The following is a 20,774-nucleotide window of genomic DNA, read 5'->3' as shown; positions in this document are numbered from 1 at the left end:
GTTTGTTCAAATATCCCAAATGCATTTTGGAATAGGAAACAACATATTGTTGATCTTCCTTATATCAAAGCTTTCGAGGAGAAAAATATTCCTACAAAAGTCCGACCTATTCAAATGAATAAAGAATTACTAACGTTCTGCAAAGCAGAAATTAATGATCTTTTGTTTTGAAATCTTCATGTCTCTTATCTCGTAAGGAGATAAGGACTGGGATATCTAATCCAAGTCTGAACAATGGTTTTACCGCGACTTGGACAAGACCGACATGGAGATAGTTAAACTCTTCACGATGTTGGAGTATAAGAGATCTTGACGGGGAAGTATCCCGATACACATGACATACATACATGCACGAGGTCCCATGATTTTTATTCACTACATATAGTTCAAGTAATCATACTATAGCCAGAGTGTTCTTAGTTTATTGGATTTAGATTAGTGATCGTAAAGTTCACTTTATTCAATAACAATCTTTACTTGATAAACAACAATAATAACTTTATTGAAAATAGAATATGTTTTTGTTTACAAACTATATGTTTTAGGGCATAAAACCCAACATCCTAGAGATTCAGGGTGTGACATGATGCAAATTGGAGACGCCACAAGCATATGTCTCTTTTGAAAGCTTTTGGCCTGAAACGCAGCACTTATGGCTTCGTGATAGGTGCAAACGTGGAACTGTAGGAACTTGTCTTTGGACGGCTAAAGATGATGGAATTTACTTGAGAAACTTTCTTGCTAATGTTGATGAATTGATTCACAAGTGGAACTATAAAAGTTAGAGAAGCTTTATTATCTCCTTTTGGTGGAATTATCCTTCCGGAACCAATGAAAAATAATGGAATAACACAAAAATGTTATTTTTTTTTTTTTGTATGAAATTTATTTCGTAACGAAGTGTATTGTTGTTCTCCAAAATTTTAAATTATGAAGAAAAACAAAATATTATATTTGTATATGAATACAAGTTTTCAAAGTTGTAATATAGTTTTTATATTAAAACTAAAAAAAAATGATGATTTTTACTGACCAATCTGAGAGAGAGTTTAGAACAATAAAATCTAAAATAGGTATTAAAAGCTCATGTTTCTGCCATCTTCACATCGATCTTAGAATAGGATGGTAGGCACAATCCTTGAATTTCCATATATCTTATTAAAAGTTTCACATATTACATTGTAGTTCCACAATCTTTCTTGATGTCCGATTTTCAAGAATTTGGATCTCGGACCAAAACTAAAAATATGAAAAAGCAAACCAAAAAAATGAAAAGTAACATAAAATAAAACATGAAAATTCGATAAAATATAAATTTAAAGGAAGATAAACAACACCAAAATTAAATACAAAATAATATTTAATTACAAGAGGGTCCTCTTAAATTTCTTTATAAATGCGAAAATGGTGTTGGGATATACGAACGCAACTAGTGAGGCAAACACCTTATATCGTGTAAAGTTATATTATTCGGTTAGTAATGCAATCACACACAATATATGACTGTGACCTATCGTTTAAACCATAGCATGACCTTAGGCTTTTTTCAATTCTTGGCAGAGTTGGATGCATGGTACTTTTCTACACACGGCCCACGTACGCATACATGGACCCTTCAGACGGATTGGTATACGTGCCCCTTAGGCCGGACTTTGTCGGGCACAACACAATACACGTGACTGGACCCTCATAAAAGAAAAGGTCTTCATGATAACATGTCGAACATATATATCGAAGGTATGCATCCGTACTAACTTAACATAACGGGGAAGTATCCCGATACACATGACATACATACATACATGCACGAGGTCCCATGATTTTTATTCACTACATATAGTTCAAGTAATCATACTATAGCCAGAGTGTTCTTAGTTTATTGGATTTAGATTAGTGGTCGTAAAGTTCACTTTATTCAATAACAATCTTCACTTGATAAACAACAATAATAACTTTATTGAAAATAGAATATGTTTTTGTTTACAAACTATACGTTTTAGGGCATAAAACCCAACATCCTAGAGATTCAGGGTGTGACATGATGAAATCAAAACCCCATAACGGTTCTCCCAACAGGCATTGAGTAATTCTTGCGAAAGAAGTCTTGCGCAATTCCTGTTTGAAACTATAGTTCTAGAATTTTTTGAACTTATCTGTTCTACCTCACCCTAAAATTTCTAAGGTCCTCGTAAAAAGTTTGAAAGTTCAACTTAAAAAAATAAATCGGGAATTTAATACCTTGTTGGACTTGGGTGCTATACCATATGTAATCTATGAATTGCTTTCTCTATTTTATGTTTTCTACCGGGAAGTATTCATATTTTGTTGTCCATTTTATGAGAGTGTTTTAAAAATCAATGAAATATTTATTATTCTTGGGCTAATAACTATTATCTATTCAAGGAATTTTGTTATTGAAAATCTAATAAATCTCTCAAATTATCCCAAAATTAACCTTAAATTGTGTTGCAACCGAGATTAGTTAAATGATTGAGTTTTTTTGCAACCATAGCATGCATTTACATAGTTTCTTGCATGTACTATAAGTACGTATATTTATTCACATGTCCAACACAAATTGGTAGTTAAGCTAAAGGTTGATTAGGAAATGATAAAGAATATTGTCGTTTTCTTTCTTTTCACGGTGGCTTTAGTTGGGGCTCAGGTTCCAAGGGTCGCGTTACCACCACCAGGACCTTCTAGATATTACATACATGTGGTTAACGGGCTAAGCAAACTTGGGTTGCTTGTGCATTGTCAGTCTAAAGACGATGACTTGGGGTATCATCGTTTGCTTAATCATGGAGATGATTACCAGTGGAACTTCAAGGTTAGCTTTTGGGGATCAACCCTCTATTGGTGCAAATTGGAGACGCCACAAGCATATGTCTCATTTGAAAGCTTTTGGCCTGAAACGCAGCACTTATGGCTCCGTGATAGGTGCAAACGTGGAACTGTAGGAACTTGTCTTTGGACGGCTAAAGATGATGGAATTTACTTGAGAAACTTTCTTGCTAATGTTGATGAATTGATTCACAAGTGGAACTATAAAAGTTAGAGAAGCTTTATTATCTCCTTTTGGTGGAATTATCCTTCCGGAACCAATGAAAAATAATGGAATAACACAAAAATGTTGTTTTTTTTTGTATGAAATTTATTTTGTAACGAAGTGTATTGTTGTTCTCCAAAATTTTAAATTATGAAGAAAAACAAAATATTATATTTGTATATGAATACTGTTGGGTTTTATGTCCTAAAACTCATAGTTTGTAAACAAAGATATATTCTATTTTCAATAAAGTTATTATTGATGTTTATTCAGTAATAAATTGTTATTGAATAAAGTGAACTTTACGATCATTAATCTAAATCCAATAAACTAAGAACACTCTTGCTATAGTATGATTACTTGAACTATATGTAGAGACATAAGAGTGGATCAAGTTCAAGTATATAGTCAAAATGATCTATAGTATAAGGATAAGACTGAGTACCTTATTCTGGGGACACTATGGATGCGGCCCACTTTTGTATATGATATAAACAATGTGATCACTAAATTGTGCATGTGGAGACATGTGAGTGGGGGCGTCCTATGCAATGAGTATTGCATAAGATCGGACCATGAAGAAAACCACTCTCACTTTATAAAGTCGTTTACTGTTGAGACTGATTTTCTTTACATTCGATAACCTAGGTAACTCGGTTTTAATCCTGAGCTAACCATGAACTCCTGTTTATTCGGAATTATCCTTAGATTTGCATGGGTGAGAGTGGCTCTAGTTCGCCGACTCAACAGGCCTCCCATTTCAGGGGTAAGACTGGGTGAATGGCTGGGGACATGGGGTGCAAGACGGAATTCACTCCTACCCACTTTTAGGGATAGAAGAAAGGTAGTTCCCTTAAGCACTGACTCCATGTCTTGAACAAGGGGCCCCACCCTCTCATTGGCCTGAGAGGGATTCGGTTTACTGGTTGGACCACAAACCAATTGTTCATTAGAGGATCAGTGAGACATAAGGAACAAGAAATGACTTCAGGGGTAAAACGGTAAATTGACCCAGCTCTAGTTACGAACAACCTGTGAAGGATCGACTTACTAATCATGGTTATATCAGATGGACAGAAATATATCTATAGTGAGGGGAGTGCAACTACTAGGCTATAGTGGAGTGTCCTAGTAGTTAACGAATGTTGGTTAACCAGGTCAATGAGTTTAATCGGTTAATCTTCGATCGTTGGAGCCCATGATCTATAGGTCCGTTAGGTCCCTCTGCTAGCTCATATCGGACTAAACCATAGAACAGTGTGACGAGTGAGTTCGAAGTGTTCGAATTCAAATTAGGGAATATGCGTTACATATATACGATATATTTAACCGCAATTTTGTTTTATTTACGAATTAAACGAAAAGAGAGAATCTGAGATATTTAAATAAGATTTAAATATCTTAAATCAATTATGTGTCGGAATTGATTGGGATTGACATTTGAATTAATATTAAATATTAATTAAATAGTTTAATTAATCATTTAATGTTACTTTAATTTGAAATTAATTATTCAAATTAATTGTTGAATTAAAATGAAGAAAGTCAAAATGTTGACTTTCATCTAATGGAAAAATCCATGTTAGTGGAATTTTGAGGTGTCAAAATTTGGTTTAACCAACTTGCATGTTTGCCAAATAAACCCCACAAGTTTGAGTGGAATTTTGAGTGTCAAAATTTGGTTAACTCAAACGTGCATGCTTGCCACATAATCCCAAACATTTGAGTGGAATTTTAAGTGTCAAAATTTGGTGATCTCAAGTTTGCATGAACATGCAAACTTGACTCTTTAAATAGAGTGATCATGATACTTGGAAGGGATTCTTCTTCATCTTGATGAAAAAACCTTGAAACAAACACTCTCTTTCACATATACAAAATCCCTCCCAAGTTTAGTCACTCACCGGATTCCACAATCCCGTTCTAAGGCTGGAGGATAGTGGAGAAGACACTAGTGGTGGTTCGAAACCGGTTCGTGAGGCAAAAGGAGTTTGAACTACAAAAGGTTAGTATTTAAACCCATTAAGTTTTAATACTTATGAACATGCTAGTTATTTACAATAATTGATGTTCTAAAAGTGCCTAAGATCCAAATTGCTTCCGCATGTGTTATATTAACACCATCAAATACAAGTTTTCAAAGTTGTAATATAGTTTTTATATTAAAACTAAAAAAAATGATGATTTTTACGGACCAATCTGAGAGAGAGTTTAGAACAATAAAATCTAAAATAGGTATTAAAAGCTCATGTTTCTGCCATCTTCACATCCATCTTAGAATAGGATGGTAGGCACAATCCTTGAATTTCCATATATCTTATTAAAAGTTTCACATATTACATTGTAGTTCCACAATCTTTCTTGATGTCCGATTTTCAAGAATTTGGATCTCGGACCAAAACTAAAAATATGAAAAAGCAAACAAAAAAAATGAAAAGTAACATAAAATAAAACATGAAAATTCGATAAAATATAAATTTAAAGGAAGATAAACAACACCAAAATTAAATACAAAATAATATTTAATTACAAGAGGGTCCTCTTAAATTTCTTTATAAATGCGAAAATGGTGTTGGGATATACGAACACAACTAGTGAGGCAAACACCTTATATCGTGTAAAGTTATATTATTCGGTTAGTAATGCAATCACACACAATATATGACTGTGACCTATCGTTTAAACCATAGCATGACCTTAGGCTTTTTTCAATTCTTGGCAGAGTTGGATGCATGGTACTTTTCTACACACGGCCCACGTACGCATACATGGACCCTTCAGACGGATTGGTATACGTGCCCCTTAGGCCGGACTTTGTCGGGCACAACACAATACACGTGACTGGACCCTCATAAAAGAAAAGGTCTTCATGATAACATGTCGAACATATATATCGAAGGTATGCATCCGTACTAACTTAACATAACGGGGAAGTATCCCGATACACATGACATACATACATACATGCACGAGGTCCCATGATTTTTATTCACTACATATAGTTCAAGTAATCATACTATAGCCAGAGTGTTCTTAGTTTATTGGATTTAGATTAGTGGTCGTAAAGTTCACTTTATTCAATAACAATCTTCACTTGATAAACAACAATAATAACTTTATTGAAAATAGAATATGTTTTTGTTTACAAACTATACGTTTTAGGGCATAAAACCCAACATCCTAGAGATTCAGGGTGTGACATGATGAAATCAAAACCCCATAACGGTTCTCCCAACAGGCATTGAGTAATTCTTGCGAAAGAAGTCTTGCGCAATTCCTGTTTGAAACTATAGTTCTAGAATTTTTTGAACTTATCTGTTCTACCTCACCCTAAAATTTCTAAGGTCCTCGTAAAAAGTTTGAAAGTTCAACTTAAAAAAATAAATCGGGAATTTAATACCTTGTTGGACTTGGGTGCTATACCATATGTAATCTATGAATTGCTTTCTCTATTTTATGTTTTCTACCGGGAAGTATTCATATTTTGTTGTCCATTTTATGAGAGTGTTTTAAAAATCAATGAAATATTTATTATTCTTGGGCTAATAACTATTATCTATTCAAGGAATTTTGTTATTGAAAATCTAATAAATCTCTCAAATTATCCCAAAATTAACCTTAAATTGTGTTGCATAACGGAGATTAGTTAAATGATTGAGTTTTTTTTGCAACCATAGCATGCATTTACATAGTTTCTTGCATGTACTATAAGTACGTATATTTATTCACATGTCCAACACAAATTGGTAGTTAAGCTAAAGGTTGATTAGGAAATGATAAAGAATATTGTCGTTTTCTTTCTTTTCACGGTGGCTTTAGTTGGGGCTCAGGTTCCAAGGGTCGCGTTACAACCACCAGGACCTTCTAGATATTACATTCATGTGGTTAACGGGCTAAGCAAACTTGGGTTGCTTGTGCATTGTCAGTCTAAAGACGATGACTTGGGGTATCATCGTTTGCTTAATCATGGAGATGATTACCAGTGGAACTTCAAGGTTAGCTTTTGGGGATCAACCCTCTATTGGTGCAAATTGGAGACGCCACAAGCATATGTCTCATTTGAAAGCTTTTGGCCTGAAACGCAGCACTTATGGCTCCGTGATAGGTGCAAACGTGGAACTGTAGGAACTTGTCTTTGGACGGCTAAAGATGATGGAATTTACTTGAGAAACTTTCTTGCTAATGTTGATGAATTGATTCACAAGTGGAACTATAAAAGTTAGAGAAGCTTTATTATCTCCTTTTGGTGGAATTATCCTTCCGGAACCAATGAAAAATAATGGAATAACACAAAAATGTTGTTTTTTTTTTTTTTTTTGTATGAAATTTATTTCGTAACGAAGTGTATTGTTGTTCTCCAAAATTTTAAATTATGAAGAAAAACAAAATATTATATTTGTATATGAATACAAGTTTTCAAAGTTGTAATATAGTTTTTATATTAAAACTAAAAAAAAAATGATGTTTTTTACGGACCAATCTGAGAGAGAGTTTAGAACAATAAAATCTAAAATAGGTATTAAAAGCTCATGTTTCTGTCATCTTCACATCGATCTTAGAATAGGATGGTAGGCACAATCCCTTAATTTCCATATATCTTATTAAAAGTTTCACATATTACATTGTAGTTCCACAATCTTTCTTGATGTCCGATTTTCAAGAATTTTGATCTCGGACCAAAACTAAAAATATGAAAAAGAAAACAAAAAAAATGAAAAGTAACATAAAATAAAACAAGAAAATTCGATAAAATATAAATTTAAAGGAAGATAAACAACACCAAAATTAAATACAAAATAATATTTAATTACAAGAGGGTCCTCTTAAATTTCTTTATAAATGCGAAAATGGTGTTGGGATATACGAACACAACTAGTGAGGCAAACACCTTATATCGTGTAAAGTTATATTATTCGGTTAGTAATGCAATCACACACAATATATGACTGTGACCTATCGTTTAAAACATAGCATGACCTTAGTTTTTTTTCAATTCTTGGCAGAGTTGGATGCATGGTACTTTTCTACACACGGTCCACGTACGCATACATGGACCCTTCAGACGGATTGGTATACGTGCCCCTTAGGCCGGACTTTGTCGGGCACAACACAATACATGTGACTGGACCCTCATAAAAGAAAAGGTCTTCATGATAACATGTCGAACATATATATCGAAGGTATGCATCCGTACTAACTTAACATAACGGGGAAGTATCCCGATACACATGACATACATACATGCACGAGGTCCCATGATTTTTATTCACTACATATAGTTCAAGTAATCATACTATAGCCAGAGTGTTCTTAGTTTATTGGATTTAGATTAGTGATCGTAATGTTCACTTTATTCAATAACAATCTTTACTTGATAAACAACAATAATAACTTTATTGAAAATAGAATATGTTTTTATTACAAACTATACGTTTTAGGGCATGGTACTTTTCTTCAATTCTCTAACAATCTTTGTGAAGCTAACTCGTTTATGTTTGCTCATAATGCAGTTCTCACAAGGACTCATAACAATCTCCGCATCAAATACACCTTGTTCATAGCCGACGATTTTTCGTACATATTCGACAGCGTCTTCAACAGACCTGACGTTGTCTTCTCCTTAATAATGTTGAACGCCATGTTTCTCGATAGCGTCAACCGGATCAGCCCCAAGGCTTGTCGATCCTTGAGCTTCCACTGTTCCGTGGTTATGGTATCCGGCTTCACCCCCAACAGAGGTTCGTGAAGATCTTTCTGGTACAGACAATCTTCAATCTGCATTTTCCAGAAACCGAAATCGGATCCATCGAACTTCTCAATTCCAATCTTTGAACTTTCCATCTTCACAGATCGTGGCGAGTTTCGCCTGACTCTGACTTCCGCCTGCCTCTGATACCAGTTGTTAGGATCGATATCAGTCGTTAGCTCTGATACCAGTTGTTAGGATCGATATCAGTCGTTAGCTCTGATACCAATTGTTAGGATCACACAACAACGCACACGCTCGATCTAGATGAACACAAAGAATGTGATAGAGAAAATTGCAAGGAGAACTCTGGCTAAAAGGATTCTTCTTTTTTATCGATGACTTCAGGTATGTACAACAAGAGAGAGTACAGAGAATAGAAAAGTACATTTTCAAAGCTCTACCGGACCAGATATATATATATGGTATAGTTTACTATATATAGCTTTATCAGATTTAGCCATCTACTATATATAGCTATTTACCATATATAGTTTTACCGGATATAACTTTACCATATATAGCTTTACCATATATAGCTTTACTATATATAGCTTTACCAAATATAGCTTTACTTGATATAACCGTTGACCAAGCTATAAATAAGTATTAGGCTCCATAACATAACACTTTTAACCAATCTCTCAATCCTATTGAGATTAATGTGGCCTAGTCTTAAGTACCAAAGATAGGTATTAGAAGAAATCTTTTGTCGTTTATTTTGAGTTTCAGCTGTTTTAAACATCTCGGTATTTAAAATAGCTTTTGTTTCGCTCGGTTTTAACATATATAAGTTGTTTTCTAGTTTTGCAGAACAAATATGAATACCTCTTTTGCAAATGAACACTTCATTGATTTCAAAAGATACTTTATACAATTGTTCTAATAAACAAGAGATAGATATTAGATTTCTTTTCATTTTAGGAACAAAAAGTACATTATCTAATATAATGAATCTATCTCCAAAAAACAACTTTAAATTTCCTACTAATCTTGCTGAGACAACCTCTCCTGTTCCAACCCTGAGTCTTATCTCGCTGTCTGCAAGCATTCTCCAGGAGCTAGTTTCCTGGTAAAAAGAACAAATTTGATTAGTCGCCCCTGAATCTAGTATCCAAGTTGAGTTTTCATACTCTACTAAACATATTTATACAACGAGTAAATCATATTTACCTTGTTGTGTCTTTTCGTCTTTCTTCTCTGCAAGGTATTTTGGGCAGTTTCTCTTCCAGTGCTCGTTTTCGTTAAATGGAAACATTTTCCTTTATCTGCTTTTTGAACCATGTGTTTGCGGTTAGTAGGAATCTTATTTTTCCCTTTACCCTTTACCCGTCTTCTTCATCAAAACACTTTCAGAAGTTGAAGGTCCAGACTTATTTTTGAGGATGATCCTCGTAATAATTTCATGGAAATAGCAACATTTGCTTCTCCTGTTTGTCCCTTGTTCGTTAAGAGGGACTGATAAGTCTGTAGCTCATTGAGAAGAGCAGTCAAGTTATATTATATTTTGTTCATTACCACATTGGTGCGGAACTGGAAGAACCTCTTCGAAAGAGACATCATGATAAAACTGACTTGACTCTTCTCATCAATGACAACTTCATTTTCTTTTGCCACATTGAAATGGACCATCATGTCCAGGACATGTTCTCTAACTGAGGTCCCTTCTTTCATACGGCAGTTGTAAATGTATTTTATGGTTTCATGTCTAAGGGAGAAGGACGGTTGTCCAAACATCCCTTTTAGAGATTCCATAATCTCTTTAGCAGTACCCATAACATCGTGTTTCTTAGCCAAAACATCAGATATGCTGGCTAGAATGTACACTCAGGCTTTGTCATTTGCCTTTATCCATCTGTCGTACGCATCCTGAACTGTTCGGTTTGTATTTAAGATGGGGTTTGGAGGACACTCCTCAGTTAAAACAAACCTTAAATCATCAATGACCAATATTGTGTTTAGGTTTGATTTCCAAGTTGCATAATTGTCGCCGTTTAATTTCTCAGAAGCGAGTAATTGTACTATTGAGTTTGTCATGCTGTGATATAAAGAAAATTCTATTAGTGATTTGACTTAATCCTGTTTAATCAAATCAGTTTTAGCAAATGTAATAATGTATCCAAATCATTATTAATTTGCAACGATACTTTAGTGAGTTAGAGCAACTGCTACCGAGGGGCAGTCAATCACTCATTCACTAAACCAAGACATTAGTGACTTAAACACTAATCCCAGAATAACTCTTGTTCCTATAGTGTTCTTAATTATCGTTGTTTTGTTCAAGAATATACCAACTATTAGTATTTCTTCGTAAGTGTGACCCGCCATTTTCAGACCTCATAGATCGGTCCCAACAATGCTATCGAATGAAAAAGCCAAAGTTGGAAATGGACCTAAGAAATCCTATCCATTTCTTGAGTTTGCGTTGTTTCGACTCCCATGTTACGACCCTCTGAATGGGTAGTTGCTCTAGGGCAACATCCAGGTGGAACATGGGAATCTCACGGTGCAGCCTAGTGGTGGAGACCATAGGACGTATTTGATATACTTCCTTCTCCCACTTACTGTAATACTTTCTCTATTCACCTTGTTATTGACTCATGCATATACCTTTCGAATGGAGGACTCTCCCAGGGCAACACGAGGCCGAGCATGAATCTCACTGTGTGAATTTTACAGAGAGCATGAAAAGAAAACGATGTATCTTATACACCTTTTTCCTCCCACTAAGTATTTTAGATGGTTGGGTATACTCATTACTTAAGTATATTCCGGCTAATTAAATATAACTTAAGTCTATGTGATTTTTCTAAATCTTACATCACTTAAGCATGCTCATAAAACTGGGCTAACTAAGCTCAAGTACTGGTCCGATCTCCGGGTAGTAGGTGTTTCGTAAACTGTCAACTTAAGTACCTCCAGCCTTAGACAAGATCGTGCCAGGTGAGCTTTCTCGTAACCGCAATTTTGTAAGACATCAACCTATTTTAACTATTAAAATTGATCGTGCTCGGTTCTTAACCCTAAGTGAGCATGCACTTATCTTTATTATAGATTTTAACGTCTATCTTGTTTTATGACGTTGAAAATAACCTATAACATGCATCTAACATGCTTTATATAACAATTATATAATCATCCATTCCATGCAATAATATAACAATTTATATCTATCACTCATGGAACCCTAAACATGCATACTATACATTATAACACTTATAACATACTTGGAATGCATGAAACATGCTTAGCCTATGGTGGGATTTTAAATCTATATGACATACTTTATGCATATAAATTTTCTATTAAATTAAAACATACATTCATAATGCATAATTAATTAAACACACTAAAGTGGATTGGTTTTGGCATTTTAAAACAAGCAATTAACTAAATTATTCATTAATAATTAAAATAACTTGAACCGCTCCCCAGGTCCACGAACTAGGTGAACCAACCCTTAAAAACGTTGAACCGGACCCCAAAGGTAGCAAAAACACCCAAACCGCCTCTTCCATCTTCTTCTTCGGTTCAGCTTGCTATCTTTTCCATTTTCGATCAATTACAACCTAAAATGAACTCTAATGACTCCATAAAAATTACAGACCTTTCTTCATTCATTAAAGCCCATACACATTAGGCTTATTACAATAATTGTATCAAATGGAAGCATAAAAAAAATGCCAAAACCAAAACCATCCACTTTAGCAACCACAAAATTTCATTCATGAAATGGTACCCACCATGATCAAATTAATGTAAATAAAGTGCATAAAACCTTCTCTGATACCAATTGATGGTGTTAACAGAACACATGCGGAAGCAATTTGGATCTTAGGCACTCTAAGTACATCAATTATAGTAAATTAGCTAGCATGTTTCAAAAGCATGAGTTTGAATACTAACTTTTTGTCGCTCAAGTTTCTTAACGAACCGGTTTCAAACCACCACTAGTGTCTTCTCCACTATCCTCCGGCCTTGAAACGGGATTGTGGAATCCGGTGAGTGACTAAACTTGGGAGGAATTTTGTATATATGAAGAGAGTGTTTGTGAGAGGTTTTTCTCAAGGTTTTTCACCAAGAAGAAGAAGACCTTCCATGTATCATGATCACTCTATTTAAAGAGTCATGTTTGCATGTTCATGCAAATTTGAGATCACCAAATTTTGACACTCAAAATTCCACTCAAATGTTTGGGATTATGTGGCAAGCATGCATGTTTGAGATAACCAAATTTTGACACTCAAATTTCCACTCAAACTTGTGGGGTTTATTTGGCAAGCATTCAAGTTTGGTTAAACAAAATTTTGACACCTCAAAATTCCACTAACATGGATTTTTCGATTAAATGAAATCAACATTTTGACTTTCTTCATTTTAATTCAACAATTAATTTGAATAATGAATTTCAAATTAAAGTAACATTAAATGATTAATTAAACTATTTAATTAATATTTAATATTAATTCAAATGCCAATCTCAATCAATTCCGACACATAATTGATTAAGATATTTAAATCTTATTTAAATATCTCAGATTCTCTCTTTTTGTTTAATTCGTAAATAAAACAAAAATGCGGTTAAATATATCCTATATATGTAGCGCATATTCCTTAATTTGAATTCGAACACTTCGAACTCACTCATCACACTGTTCTATGGTTCAGTCCGATATGAGCTAGCAGAGGGACCTAATGGACCTATAGATCATGGGCTCCAACGATCCAAGATTAACCGGTTAAACTCATTAACCTTGTTAACCAACATTCGTTAACTACTAAGACACTCGACTATAGCCTAGTAGTTGACTCCCCTCACTATAGATATATTTTTGTCCATTTGATATAACCATGATTGGTAAGTCAATCATTCACAGGTTGTTCGTAACTAGACCTAGGTCAACTTACCGTTTTACCCCTAAAGTTACTTCTTGTTCCTTATGTCTCACTGATCCTCTAATGAACAATTGGTTTGTGGTCCAACCATTAAACCGAATCCCTCTCAGGCCAATGAGAGGGTTGGGCCCCTTGTTCAAGACCTGGAGTCAGTGCTTAAGGGAACTACCTCTCTTCTATCCCTAAAAGTGGGTAGGAGTGAATTCCATCTTGCACCCCACGTCCCCAGCTATTCACCCAGTCTTACCCCTGAAATGGGAGGCCTATTAAGTCGGCGAACTAGAGCCACTCTCACCCATGCAAATCTAAGGATAATTCCGAATAAACAGGAGTTCATGGTTAGCTCAGGATTAAGACCGAGTTACCTAGGTTATCAAATGAAAAGAAAATCAGTCTCAACAGTAAACGACTTTATAAAGTTTGAGTGATTTTCTTCATGGTCCGATCTTATGCAATACTCATTGCATAGGACGCCCCCACTCACATGTCTCCACATGTACAATTTGGTGATCACATTGTTTATATCATATACAAAACTTGATCCACTCTTATGTCTCTACATATAGTTCAAGTAATCATAATATAGCCAGAGTGTTCTTAGTTTATTGGATTTAGATTAATGATCGTAAAGTTCACTTTATTCAATACCAATCTTTACTGAATAAACAACAATAATAACTTTATTGAAAATAGAATATGTTTTTGTTTACAAACTATGAGTTATTGGACATAAAACCCAACAAACTGGTCTACAAGAGGATTAAAATTAAAAAAAATACAGGGAGGGTGACGGTTTGGTTTGACATGGCGGGTTCGACTTAACTTGCCACGTCATCATCCTCTTCCTCTTTTAAGAAGAAGACGCGCATGTCCAATAGCGCTGCCGTTTTAAAACGCCTCTCACCTGCTCCTATCATGACATTGCTCCCCTTGATTTCTTCATTCAACTTAAAGATGGTGTTACAAGGATGAGCTTGGGATTGACTTCATACATTCTCTTGGATTGTAGCCTAAGTTATTTGCCTCTAAAGTTCGTCGGAAAACTAATACTTACCTCTAGTTAAATTAGTTGGTTTGAACGAACATCTTTATATGTGTGGCATTAATCTCGCCAGCTCCAAAAAGTGGCATTGCTCCCCTTGATTTCTTCATGAAACTTAAAAATGGTGTTACAAGGAAGAGCTTGAGATTGACTTCATACCTTCTCGTGAATTGTAGCCTAAGTTATTTGCCTCCAAAGTTCGTTGGAAAACTAATACTTCACTCTAGTTAAATGAATTGGTTTGAAGGAACGTCTTTAAGTGTGTGGCATTAATATTTATAAATTCTTCTCAATCTACAGCTCACCCAAAAAAGGAGATAATTGACTTGTTGGGCAACTCGATCTACGACGTTTTAGCTCTAGATTTCTCTCCTATCTCTCTTCCCTCCTCTTTAGATGGAAGACCATGACTGTGTTTTCCAGATAAGAAGTTGTTTTAAGCGTTTTTCAAAGTTTATGCTATAAATGATGTTCATGTAAGAGTTATATTTCCACATTATAGATGAACATGAGACGTTAGTAGCGACTCTAAGTATGTGGAAATTTAGGGTCGTTATAGTTGATATCAAAGCTATAGGTTTTAGATTCTGTAGACTAGCCTACGATGTAGGCTTGGCACATTCCATGGTCCCAACGTCGATGTCCTATCACCTTCAGGTACGTCTTGCATAAGATAAGAAAAGAGAAACATTTTCGAACTCCCATGCATTTTTCTAGTGATATTACTGAAATTGTTGTGATATTTCATGTATTTATTATAGAGTATGATGTGATTTGTTGTATGTTGAGTGATTTTGTTTGCAATATGATGTGACTTTAGAATATGTATTTTTAATAATATATATGCATAGTGATGAACCTTAGACTTAAGAAATGCTATCTTGGTTTCTTGAACCATGCTGCTTAGACCACGCGAAAGAGTAAGACAAGGAAGGGGACGATGTCCTATTAGAGGTAGAGGACGAGGTGAGGCTGAAGAGAGTTCACCTCAAGAAGGATCACAGATGGGGTTTGAATTAGAACCCTTATTGCATGAAATGTCTGTAAGCACCCCTTTGGGGGCAGACTTAGTAGCTAGGGATAGAGTAAAAATGACCAAGTAATCATAGGGAACCAAACTCTATGCGTTAACCTGATGGTAGTAAACATGATGGACTTCAACGTCATACTAGGCATGGATTAGCTAGCCGAAATCATGCTAGTATAGACTATTGTAAAAAAGAAGTAACATATTTGCCATTGGCGGGACCTACCTTTAAATTTAAAGGCATGAGTACCGGGATTACCCCTAGGTAGTCTTGATGATGAAAGCAAATAGGTTAGTCCAACAAGGCGGATGGGCTATATTAGCATGTGTTGTAGACGAAAGAGGAAAAGAAAAGACCCTAGAAAACATGTCAATAGTTAACAAGTTCCCAGATGTATTTCCGAATGATCTACCTGGAATATCCCCTTCCTGAGTGGTTGACTTCGTCATCGAACACGAGCTAGGAACTGGGCCTATTTCCAAAGCACCCTATCACATGGTGCTAACAGAGTTGAAGGAACTCAATGCGTATTTACAAGACTTACTGAATAAAGGGTTCATTCGACCTAGCGTATCCCCTTAGAGTGCACCAGTGTTTTTTGTTAAGAAGAAAGATGGATCGATTACAGAGAGCTAAATAAGAGAACCATTAAGAACAAATACCCTCTGCCTCGAATGGAAGACTTATTCGATCAACTCAGAGAGGCAACGATATTTTCTAAGATAAATTTGCGGTCAGGTTACCATTAAATAAAGATTAAAGAAAAAGACAATACCAAAGACAGCATTTAGGACAAGGTACGATCACTATGAGTTCGTAGTGATGTCATTTGGCCTCACCAATGCTCCAACTATATTAATAATGTTAATGAACCGAGGGTTCAAGGACTGTCTAGACACTTTCGTGATCGTGGTCATTGATGACATCCTAGTGTACTCAAAAACAGACTTGAAACACTAGGAACACTTCTGAAATGTCCTAGCCACCTTAAGAGAGAACAAGTTATACGTGAAGTTCTCAAAGTGTGAATATTGGTTACGACAAGTCTTTTTCCTAGGACAAGTGGTGACAAAGGACGGAGTATCCATAGATCCCACTAAGGTCGAAGCGGTCGCAAAGTGGGAATGCCCAACTACGATAACATTAGTACGGAGTTTCTTAGGACTAGCAGGATACTATTGATGGTTTGGGCAGGACTTCACTAGGATAGTCTCGCCTTTAACATAGTTAACGAGAAAAGGGGTATCATTTATATGGAATGATGCTCATGAGGCAAGCTTCCAGAACCTAAAAGAGAGATTGGTAACAGCCAGATACTCACAGTACCTGAAAGCTCAAAAGGGTACGTAATCTATAGTGACGCGTCCAAGAAGGGACTAGGATGTGTGTTAATGTAACATGTAAGGTTGTTGCATACTCCTCCCGTCAACTAAAAGAATACAAAAAGAATTACCCTACCCACGGCCTAGAATTGGCCGCTGTAGTGTTCGTACTAAAAATTTGTAGAACCCAAAGCCCAAATCCCTCCTCGGACCAGTAGCCAAATGTCAATCCAACTCGCAACCCGCGTCCCGTGCTTGCCTCTACAAACCCGAGGTCCAAGTTCCCTCGACCCAACCAAACCAGCCCGCAGCCTAACTCACTCGTGGCCCAATCTGTAAACAGAAACCCAATCAGCAGCTGATAAGGCAACCCTAATCCTCAACTCAACGATCCAAGCTTATGTTGAAGCAAGAACCCTTAAATCAAAGTAATTAACACCTCCTTATACGAAATTTGGATCAACCAAGAGATAAGGCTAGAATTAGATTACCTCTTACGATCGAAGATCTAGAAGCAAGATTTGGAAACCATGTTCTAAATCGAGTCACTCCACAATCTAACTTGATCAAGGCTTGATTGAATGGCTCGGGTGCAATTCTACTACAAGAATTGCTTGAAACTTAGAAATGGAAAATATGATGCTCGGATTTCTAAGGGAAACGTCTCAATTTGAGATCTGAATTACATTCATCCACGAATCTTATTTTTACATAACATATTGTGGGTATTTATAGTCTCCCAACAAAAGATGTTTGTGGACGGGATTTATTCGAGATGTTTGTGGACGGGATTTATTCCCGATCCCCTTTAATCTCCACAAAGAATAAGTCAAATTGACCATTTGACTTTTACATAATTTATCAAATTAAACATAGTTTTTTCTAACAAACGTTGATGTGCTTGAGTGGCTAATGCGGCAGACGTGTAATCAATTGAGCTCTTTGTGCTTAGGTTCAAATTTTATTGTTGACATAGTTTTTTGAATCTTTTGGAACACCGTGATTCTTATCATCAGCCTAGCCGTAAACGCGACCGCGAGCCAACCCAAATCGACATGGGCTGCTATGGTGCTGCCACGTGTCCATTTGCTATGAAAGCAACCCTTCGGCTTGAGCGGTTTGGATGCTCCGACGACGCTTCGGTGGCTCCACTGCTCTTTGTGCTTAGGTTCGAATTTTATTGTTGACATAGTTTTTTTAATCTTTTGGAACACCGTGATTCTTATCATCAGCTTAGCCGTAAACGCGACTGTGAGCCAACCCAAATCGACATGGGCTGCTATGGTGCTGCCACGTGTCCATTTGCTATGAAAGCAACCCTTCGGCTTGAGCGGTTTGGATGCTCCGACGACGCTTCGGTGGCTCCACTACTGTTTTAGCCTAGTTTCCACTGTTTCGACCATCCTAGATCCATTTTCGGCCCCAGTTAAGGTAATCGAGGTCGTTTTAGAGCCGTATTTCACATTTATTGAATTATTAGTTATTTAATTGTGAAATACTAATGGAAGGTGGTGAACGGTGTGATAGGAAACAAACTCTGGCACCGTAGGAAGTAGCTCTCAAGGAACGAGAGCTTATGTTTAGCTAATTAGGGAGTACTTTAGCCAAGGCTAAGTGGCCTTACTATAGGATATGCTAAAAATTGTATGAGTTATGATGATGTATGAACTGTGTTGTACGATGTCGTATGTTAGTATATGATGATGTATAAGTTATGATGATGTATGAGTTGTATCGTATGATGCCATATACTAGTATATAATGAATGATGTATGATTTGTATCATATGATGTCATATATTAGTGTATGATGATGTATGAGTTATGATGATGTACGAGATATGATGATGTACGAGATATGATGATGTATGAGTTATGATGCTTTATGATGTGCGTAGTATATATATATTTCGATGAATGATGTACTTGATATGCTTGATGCACTTTATGACAATATGATGAGCATGATGATTGTGTGATGTTTACCTTAATATGATGATATTTTCCATATTGAGCATGCTATATGATGATGAGTGCCATATTTCATCATGTCGTTAGATCGACATACGACACAACCCTTTAAGAGCATGAAAATGATATTAATATAAATATCCACGAGTATGTGTTACCTAGAGTAACAAAGAGATGCGACTAGAGGGTTGTGTTAGAAGAGATATTATGATGAATTTAGAGGGACCTCATGCATGTTGTATGTTTATAAGCATAGGGCTACTTCCCCTAGAGATGATGAGTGTGGACGCACACAATATGATGATGAGTGCGAATGTGCACAGATGAGGGTGTTCCTGAGGCATATGACATTAGCTTGACCAGAGGGTTTAGGGGATGTGCGAGCGCCTTGTGGATTCACACTCGCACGTGTGAATCGTGTGTAGGGAAGTACTTCACATCCAATTTTTCCAAGACTGAAGGTCACCCCTATGATGTTAGAGATAGGTCCTTAAATCATGATTGCATGTGTTTGCGTTTGCATGACCTCCTATAGTGGGGCCACTTACTAAGTATTCTTCGAAATACTAAGGTCGTGTGCCACATTATTTTTTAGGTAAAGGCAAGGCGCACTTGTATGGAGGACGGCGGCATCGCGAGCAAAGATTGTGGCATATGCATAGGGTAGATTCATATTTAAATTTCAAGGTTTAGGTTAGAATAGTTTGTTATACATTTCATTGTTTTAAATTACTTCGTATTTCTTTTATTTTCTCTAAATTCTAAATGTCAGTATTTCGTATTTAAACATGTAAGACCAGGGTTGTATTTTCGAGAGAAGAAGTTGTTTTAATCATTTTTTCAAGTTTACATTATAAATGATGTTCATGTAAGAGTTATATTTCCACATTATAGATGAGCATGAGACGTTAGTAGCGACTCTGAGTATGTGGAAATTTAAGGTCGTTACACTTTGAGAATTACTATGAGCTAACAAGGGGACCTTATGGACTTACATATTATAAGCTCCAATGATATAAAACTAATTAATTAAACTTTTTAATTAATCAATTTCCCTTCATTAACTATAGATCACTCCACTATAGACCTATTGCACTCTTATGCACTGTAGGACAAGTTATGTCGATTGATATAAATATTACAAGCAAGTCGATCCTTCACGAGTTGTTCATAATTACGGTTGGGTCAAAAGTCTATTTTACCCCTGTAACTACATCTTTCACCTTACATACTACTGATTCTCTAATGAACAATTTGTTTATGATCCTTCACGAGTTATTTTATGCATGAAAATGATTTTTCTAACAAAGGTTAGATGTTTCAGTCAGAGGTCTTGAACATAGTTAAAATACGCAATGTTATGACCATAGAGATGGTAAAAAATGTATCAACGTATACTGACGATTAAATAGATTCAAATGAAAACGACCAAGAAAACTTGATAGACGACAGCATCTTATAGTCTGCTACAGATATTAAAAGTGGTATTGTCGAAAGGAAATTTTGTCACTATGAAGTATGTAAATATGAAATATAAGTATGGTGTGAACAAAAAAAAAAAAAAAAAAAAAAAAAAAAAAAAAAAAAAGCTAACACAATAAAAGTTGAAACATTGTATACCTAAACTGATTTATGAATGACATAAACTGATTTATGAATGACATAAATGACTTTAATGTGAGCTAAGCTCAGGAAGTCGTGAGATGTAGAAAACCTCCGTG

At 35.7% G+C, this 20,774-nt stretch overlaps 2 protein-coding genes across 2 annotated transcripts; both read left to right on the top strand.

Moving 5' to 3' along the window:
• The first annotated feature begins 2,608 nt into the window (after window positions 1–2,608).
• On the top strand, window positions 2,609–3,058 carry LOC147786247 (S-protein homolog 1-like). Its single transcript, XM_087120890.1, has one exon. The coding sequence runs from the start codon at window positions 2,609–2,611 to the stop codon at window positions 3,056–3,058; it is 450 nt and encodes a 149-aa protein (XP_086977016.1).
• A 3,764-nt stretch (window positions 3,059–6,822) lies between these two features.
• Window positions 6,823–7,272, top strand: LOC147786246 (S-protein homolog 1-like). Its single transcript, XM_087120888.1, has one exon. The coding sequence runs from the start codon at window positions 6,823–6,825 to the stop codon at window positions 7,270–7,272; it is 450 nt and encodes a 149-aa protein (XP_086977014.1).
• Window positions 7,273–20,774: the final 13,502 nt, after the last annotated feature.

The sequence above is a fragment of the Cucurbita pepo genome, unplaced genomic scaffold (assembly GCF_057944985.1).
Source record: "Cucurbita pepo subsp. pepo isolate OVF unplaced genomic scaffold, ASM5794498v1 scafford_4, whole genome shotgun sequence".
NCBI classification, from domain to species: Eukaryota; Viridiplantae; Streptophyta; class Magnoliopsida; order Cucurbitales; family Cucurbitaceae; genus Cucurbita; species Cucurbita pepo.
This window is presented reverse-complemented; position numbering and strand designations above follow the sequence as displayed.